General features: G+C 54.4%; 1 protein-coding gene across 1 annotated transcript in view; it reads right to left on the minus strand.

Moving 5' to 3' along the window:
- Positions 1-3,399, minus strand: part of LOC104500622 (astrotactin-2-like) — a gene marked incomplete at its 3' end in the record, with an annotated part of 11,319 nt that extends 7,920 nt beyond the window's left edge. The window contains exon 1 of the mRNA XM_010144291.1: positions 3,142-3,399. Within this exon, the coding sequence (XP_010142593.1) occupies positions 3,142-3,369 (228 nt within the window). The remainder of the gene's footprint in view (positions 1-3,141) is intronic.
- Between the last annotated feature and the right edge of the window lie 4,842 nt (positions 3,400-8,241).

The following is an 8,241-nucleotide window of genomic DNA, read 5'->3' on the forward strand; positions in this document are numbered from 1 at the left end:
GCCCCCCTTGCCACGCCACCCTCTAAGCCCTTCTGCAGCTGGCCAAGCTGCTCCGTGGGAGCGGCTCTCTGTTTGTTGCGTGTTTTTGGGGGGAAAGGAACAGAACACAAACAGAACACAAACAGAAGGGACCACGCTGCGGAACGTGCCTGCCCCTTCCACCCCACTGCTGGCCACAGCTGCCCTGTGGCTCCAGCCATGCACATGTGCGTCCCCCTCAAAGGTGCTCCTGGGTGCACCAAATCTTCCAGGCCTCAGTGCTGCTCCCCAGGCTGGTGCTGGCAGTGGGAAGGATGGGTGAAACACCTCTCCTCGAGATGCCAGGGGGATTTGCCAGCAGAGAGCCCCACAACAGATAGAAACTCTTTGCTGTTGGGTCTGGCCAGCCACTGACACCGGCAGAGGTTTCTTCCACGGTCCTGCAGTGGAGAATCTCCTCCAGCTTCATCTGGACACAGCAGTGGAGGGACCACTGCTTTGACCACACTGCGGCATCTGGAGTGGACAGACGGTGTTAATCAAAACATGACGCAGGTTCCAGAGACATCCAGAGAAGTCACTGCCAAGGTCACAGCTGCACTGTCTCTTCATGTCTTTTGAACTCATGTTGTGAACATTTAGACTGGCACATTCTCACACAGGCCATTCTCACACTAACTCCACTCCAAACCATCCTCTCTAGGGCATGGCCATGGCTACCATCAGCAACATCTCCTCCAGAGAGGTGGGTGCAACTTTCCCCAGCCCAGGCCCAGTGCTCAGGGCAAAGTTTCCGCCATGGTGGCAGTGAGCCCCTCCAACAGCGGTGGATCACAGCTCCCAAGCACCAGGACTCATCCCTGCCCACAGGGCCAAAGGGCAGCATGGGGAGGAGAGGGGAAGAAATACCCTGTGGGAGCAAGGTTGCTGGAGAGAAGGGTGAGAAGCAAGCTGGGGAGGAAGGGATGGAGGGCGCAGGGCAGCGGATCAGATGGAGGTTTAAGAAGTGAGCAAGAAGCAGAGAGGAAAGTGCTGGAGGTGATGTGAGCCAAGGCATTCAGGCTGAGGGGACAGGAATGGCCAGGAAGGAGAAGGAAGGACAGGGGAGGCAAAAAGCACTCCCTGTGTCCTGCTGCAGAGACAGCGGGGGCGATTAGAGGGCCTGCCATCAAGAGAAGCCCACAGCCAAAACCAGCGAGAGCCAGTCCAGCTGTGTGTGAGGGCGGAAAGGACAGCATGCATCGACCTGCCCTCCACCCCAGGACTCTCCACTGTGGATGGCACAAGGTGACCTGTCCTGGCACGTGCTGCTTGCTGCCAGCTCCCACTGTCCCCTTAGCACTTGTCCCAGCAGCATCCTCCACCCTGCAGCTGCCCGAATCCCTCACTCTGCCACCACTGATCGAGAGCACCATGGGGCGAAGGAGGAGCAGACGCACACACGGCACCCTTGCACAGACAGGCTCCCCGGGGGTCAGGTGGAAGGAGGAGGAGGAGGACGAGGAGGCAGAGGGATGCATTGAACGCAGCCCTCTGGAAGACGGCTGGGGCTTCTCTTGTTGCTTCACTGGGGTTTTGTTTGTTTGCGTGTTTGTTTGCTGGTTTTCCCAGCGCCTCAGCAGAAAGCACAATGCGGGCTGTCCTCCAAGCTGCAGCTGATGGGGCCAGCCCTCCGCAGGAGCCAGGGGAGGGAGGGAGGGAGGCTGCTGCTGGTGAAACACAGGCTCCAGCTCCCCAGGACAAGGAGGCACCTCAAGCGAAGCCAGCAGGGCAGGGGGCACAGGTGAGGAGGAGAAGGGGACCTTGCAGCCAGGGCCAGAGAGACAGGCTTAGACACAGGGCCATGACAGGGAGCTGGTGGTCAGCAGCGTCCATGGACATCCCTCAGATCCTGCTGGGCTCTGCTTGCTTTCACTGTTACCCCCTCCCTGCTGGCTAACCTACCTCTTGTACCACAAAAGGAACCGACTTCTTGCAGATTGCAGCTGGAAAGTGCATCTTCCTTGCCTGAAGGAAGGCACTGTACCTGTAATGCCTCATCCCAGCGCTGCCCTGGACATGCTGATAACAGCAGATCAATGTCTACGCAAGAACTGCCCGGTGGGTAGAGCAGGCACAGGTGAGGAAAGGTTGCAGGATGAGAAAATAGCAGGAGAAAGCGAGATTAGGGAAAAGAGCTGGAAAGGGAGAAGAACCAAGGTATGGAAGTCAGGCACAGCTGCATGGGAGAAGTAGAAGGGTTGATGGGAAGACAGGAACAAGATCAAGATGTGGGCAAGGAGGGACAGTCCTCTCAAGGGACTTTGGTTCCAGGAGAAGCCCGGGGGCTCTTTTGCCTGTGGATCTGGGGAGGGGATGTAGCATCCTTCCTGGTGGTCGCAGCTCCGAGTGCCAACTGCTTCTTGACCCGCAGCCCTTTGGGTCCCACACCCAGGCATCTTCATCAAGTGCCAGCTCAGTGCTAATCAGTGACTTGAAGCAACTCTGTCGGTTTGGGACCCCAGATTGGGGTTAGAGGGCTGCGGAACGGGGTGGGGGCTGCAGCAAACTGAGAAAGGGGGAAATCAATCTCCATAGGATCAACACTGAAGTTGCTGCAGGACGCAGAGGAGCCCAGCCCCAAGGAAGAGTGACCTCTGGCTTGGCTGGTCCCTCCTGGAGTAACAGTGACCTCCTGTGGCTGCGGGACTGTCCCGAGGGGCTGGTTAGTCCCTGCCTCCGCACTGGGGCTTTACAAAGCCACGCTGGAACCCTGCAGAGCTTTGGCCAACCCTTGCACATCCACAGCTGAGATCTCGGAGCCAGGAGTGGACGACTGAGCTGATGTCTGGCTCCTAAGACCCCTCCACAGGACACATCCTGCACATCAGTGTCTATCATCCTGGTGGACACCAGGAATGACTGTGGCCTCAGCTGCTTACAGCATTGCCTACACTGTACCAAAGGCAGGGAGACACGGATCTGTGAGGGCTGTGGGTGGTGAGCAGCAGGATCTACTCCATCACTGACACCATCCTGAAGTGTTTCCCAGCAAACACGCACACAAAAACAGTACCTGCTCCAAGGAACCCAACATTTATGCAGAGACTGAAGAAGGCAGACTTGAGAGGTGACAAAGGCAGGATCATAGTGGCAGAGCGGGTCCATCACGGACTCACTCACCTCCCTGGTATCGTTGTCCTGGATCAGAGCGTACAGAGGCACCACTCGGTTGATCTCCAGCAGAACCGGTGTAGGGCTGAGCTGCTCCTTACCAGGACGTCGGCACAAATGGCAAGTGGATGGGCAGCGGCCTTTCTCCTCGCAGTGAATCTCCACACCTGAAATGAGGTGGTCATCGGACAGCATCTGTGCTGTCAGCAAGCCTGACAGATAGGTGATGAAGGGCATGGACTTCAACTCCTTCTTGTTCCCAAGCTCAGTTGTTTCTGGTTTAGAAAGAGGGAAGAAACCAAACAGCATTAATCAAATCTTAGTACAGGCCCCTTCCCGAACCCCAGCTTTGCTGCACCCAGGATAAAGGCAGCTGCTGAAGGTATAGGCCAGGTGGGAGCAGGAAACCAGAAAGATCAAGGAGAGGAGGAAAACGGGACTGGTTAGGAGTAGAAAGTAGAAAGTGTGAGCATTTCCAGACAAGCACTTCTAGAGTGACAGAACTGAGTGTCTTCTCCTCCTCCTTTGTTTTTTGTAACTTGCATATTCACTTTCTGCACTTTAAAAAGAAACAAAACCACCCAAGTGTATCTTCCCTGCCAACCAGAAACATCTCCAAAGGGACCAGGTCAGAGGGCTGAGTGCCATCACCCCACCGTCTCTAGTCCCTGTGGTCCTTAGCTCTCTCTTTTGGGTGACACATTATCCAGGGCACTGAGACAGATCCAGAGGTGGCTGCAGGATGACACTGTGGGATGAAGCCCCTTGGCAGAGAGCTTGAGCGGGTACCAGAACAAACTCTCCACATGGGGAACAGATGGAGGCGTTACCAAACCCACTCTGTCAACACTCTGCTTTCAGGACATACTCAGGTCTTTGAAACCCACTGCGAAACTTCCTGGTGGTCTCAATCACCAAGCAATAAACCCAGAGAGCCTTAGTGGTCCAAATGCTTGCTGAGGACAAGGAAAGCATGGCACCTGGTGACACCCTGAGCAAAGGAGACAGAACTGCCTTCTTTGTCCTGGACATGCCCATTTAAACTCTTTATCTGCACACACTGCTCTTGGGTCGATCCAAGAAGGAAGGTCCAACTTCCATAACCTCATGAGAGACCTACGGAAGAAAAGCCTTTCTCCATCCTGTGCCCAAATAAGGCCCCCAACACTCTAGCAACTGTTTCCCAGTCCCAAGAAGGAGCTGTGGAGGAACGAGGATTGTCTCAGTGCCCTTGACCTGCAGCTGACCTGGCAAGGCACTAGTCAATTAGAACTACAAGTAAACACAGATTCATTCATGACTCCCGAAGCTCTGCAGGCTAGGGACAGACCCCCCCTGCTGTCTGGCTGTCAGAGAACACTTGCGTGTGCAGGATCAAAGCTGTCACGGGAAGAACAAGCAAATTCCAACCAACCCATCTTTCAGTGGAATAAAAGGGGGGCGGTTGCCGAGATTAATTAAAACAAGGCTTTGAGGAGATATTTCAACATCTAGGGAGACACTGGTGTACAGAGACATGGAAAATGAGAGTTGGAGCTGATTCTTGGAGAGATTTGTTTTCTAGAAGAGCAGCTCCAGGCAACTTCAAGGCTCATAAAGGAAAGCCATGAAGCCATGACAAACTGGGTGGCTCAGAAAGAGGGAAGCTACCAGGTGATACCAGAAGCATCTTCTAGCTTCTGAGAAAGAGGGTTTTTAACATTACTACTAAACTACATGTGGACAAGAAAGAAGGTGATGATGACACATCTGGGCTGCAAAGCTTCTTCACCAGAGCTGAAGCAGTGATTGCAGATATCCTCCATGGGGGAGGAAGCTTTGGGGCCATGCTTTAAAGGAGAACACGAACACAGCTACAGAGAAAGCGGAATCAGTTACCTCATGATTGGTAACAGGATTTCAGATCTTCCTTCCTGAATTATTTGCTTTATAGCTAAGAATTATAGATCACTAGCATCAAATGTCTGGAGGTGTCCCCAGCCCAGGCTTAGCCTAAGCTTCGCTAAGGCTTATCTGGAGATTTAGCACACAGTTTAAAGCCTTTCTAAAAGGCTTCCTGAAAATCATTGATCAAATTGCGTGTACAGACTTCCACTGACACCTGGAAGGAGACTAGGCTGAGTGGTCAGCATGGTCCAGATGCTAGAGCCCCGCTCTGGGAATGCCTCACTGGAGACCCCGTTCCAAGCTCTCTGCTCTGTGCTTTCCCCCGCACCGTGTCTCCTGTCCTCTCTGTGCCAAAGCACAGGGCAAGCAGGGCATGTGCACACAGCGCTTGTGGGCTCAGGTGCTCTTTGAGGACAAAGCAGCAGTAAGGAGCGGGGTGGAAAAGCAGGGTGAGCAGCCTTTCTTTGTCCTTCTCAGTCACGATCTGTGTCTGCAAGGAGCAAGCAAAGGCAAGTAAGGAGCGAAACAGACTTCTGAGCAAGAACTCCCCTCTGCAGCAGAGTGCTGACTCCAGTCTCCCAGCGCTGCCCAGTGCTGGGGGTCGCCCCTGACAGATGCAGCTGTAAGAGCTTTGATTCAAGTGTTTGCATGAGCTGCCTCATCCAGGAGTACAGAGGAAGCTCTGTGCAGCGGTGCTCCACCAGACACGACACTGTGGAGAAGGAGAGGACACAGCTTCCCTGCAAAGAGTGGGCCAGACACGGAGAGTTGTGCTTCAGTGTCCATCCTGACAACAGAGCCCCTTTAGCAAGAGAGGAAAATGAGCATGTGCTTGTCCAACACATCCTGCACCACCCTGCGCCGGTCACTCCCAGCAAAGAGCACTGCAGCCTGGTGCAACAGCTGAAGCCCCAGTCACTTTGGGAAAAGATCGCCTTGCAGACTGGCTTCCTGGGGAGGTAAGGGCTTACTGCAGCCCAGCTACTGGCTCAGCGTGCTGGCAAGATGCTCCCTTGTACCAAAAGGGCTCCGGGTACAACTCCAAAGGGAGATGGGCTTCACTGTCCCAGACCAGCGCTGGGAAGCCCTCAGCACTGGATAGCAATTCCTAGTAGCTTTTGTGGAATAAGCTTCAGGCGCTTAAGTACAGCGTTAACAAAATTATCACCCTGCTTCCCCTGTGAAATCCTATCTGAGAGTGGCAGCCGCACACCCTGCTGTGAGCCAGCACCTCCAGAGCTGGGGAGAGCAGCAAGGAGCAATTGCTGCTTCTCTTCCGCTTGCTCGAGGAGCAGAAGGCATCAGCTCCAGGTGCCTCTTCCCTGGAAAGAGGGCGATTTCCTTGATGGGGACTGTGCTTCCTTCACCCACCACTCACAGCATCTCACGGAGTTATTGAGGTCTGGGAGTTAGTTCCTCCCAAAACACATTCCTTTATTCCTGGACCTGCCACTTCAAGCGTAGCCGAGAGAGAAGGGACCAGAGACCCTCTGTCTCGCCCTCCCACCTCTGACGTGAGGTTTGGTTAACTCAGGAGGCTCAGGGGCCAGCCCGTTCTCCCCACAGTGAACTGGAGAAATCCTACATATTCCTGGAGGCTTGGTCCAGCTTTTAGTACCTAGTCACTGTAGAGTGGTTGTCACTACTAAGACCTGGCTGACAGGCTTCTGGAACGAAAATACATCAGCCCAACCCTGTTCCTGATGAAGCCCTTGAAGAGAATCGGGACCAGACCCTGCAGTGCACCATTGCAACGCCATCTCCAGCTGCCAGCGAAGCCAACAGAAATGCTCCTGTTGCCCTCACTGCAGATGAAGTCCAGTCTGGAATGAGCAAAGCCAGCTTTAGTGTTCAGGTCCGCAGGGCACAAGCCCCACACAGGACCAGAGAATCTCCCAGGGAGCTCAGGCTGCTCCCACAGAGCCTCTGCTTCATCCCAGGGTGCTCCGAAGGTCCTGTCCTGGCAGGAGGAAGAGGTTTGGCTGCAGGGGCTGCAGCAGCGAGGACAGAGGTTCTTATCAGCCCTCACATCCGAACGTGCTCTCACCAAGGCTGCTGGCAGCTCGGTTGAATCCTGTCAACATCTGTTTGGACCGGGATGTGGTTAGAAGCATCACGGCAATTTGTGAGAGTTATTAGTTTGTTTGTTTGTCTGAAATATGTATTTTAGAAAAGAACAACAACACAACAAGATCATGGCCTTCTGCCAAGCGCCAAGCTCTTGTGTAAGAAGGGGAGGCTGAGCAGCGGGGAGCGCGCAGAGGCACCACTCGCCCGTCGGGATGCCTGGCTCTGGCGCTGAGCTCCACCAGGATTTAATAACCCCGCAGCACGGGGCGACTGCCGGCACAGCGCACAGAGGTTCCTGCTCGGGCTGCAGCGCTGCAGATGTGGGGAAACACTTCCAGCGTTACCAGCAGCACCTCCTAGTGCCTGGACAAGAGGGAAGCAGGATACCACCACTGCTCTAACAATAATAAAAGCCTAACACCTCATTCTTTTGTATCCGAGTGCTGTTGTGTCTTGAGAGCTCCCAGGAGACAGTGGGTTTGCTAGAGGTCCAGCATTTTATACAGCACCTCTTCCAAAAGATCCCAAAACTGGGAATCACTCCACTTACCACAAGAATGCAGCCACATCAGGGGTAGGATGTGGTAGCTCTTCAACAGCAGAAATGCTTGGAACGAGGAGAGGAGAAGGCTCTCCAGCTGAAGCCATGAGGAGAACATCAGGAACAGACCCAGGTAGGGATTCCTCCAGGCTCAGCAGCTTAACCCCACCAACACCGACGGGCTGCTCAGCTGAGCTGGGTTTTGGACCTGGGTTTTGCATTTCAGGCAAGGAAAAAGCAAATCTGCTCCCCCTCCCCTTTACACCACCCTCTGGCCGGACAGACCTGGGCAGGGTGCTGGCGCTTTAAGGCCAACACTCACCTGCTGGCACGGGCTGCCCATTTACCACTGGTGGAATAACACCCCGTTTGTTAGCAAATCCATCGAAAGAAAGTTAGGAAGAAAATCCATAGTCATGTTTGCCTAAGAATTTCTCTTGCAGTGAGATACTGGCAGCGCAGCAACCACCAGGTCTGCGAAGAGCCCGGACGGATTTAATGCTGCCACTCCTAGGGGTGGGCAAACCCTGCTCAGGGCTGCGAGGAAGACGTGGGAGTGGTGCCCGGGGTGCTAGCAGCGTTCCTCTGTCCCACACATCCACGTGTGCAAG

Source organism: Buceros rhinoceros, unplaced genomic scaffold (genome assembly GCF_000710305.1).
Source record: "Buceros rhinoceros silvestris isolate BGI_N320 unplaced genomic scaffold, ASM71030v1 scaffold40189, whole genome shotgun sequence".
NCBI lineage: Eukaryota > Metazoa > Chordata > Aves > Bucerotiformes > Bucerotidae > Buceros > Buceros rhinoceros.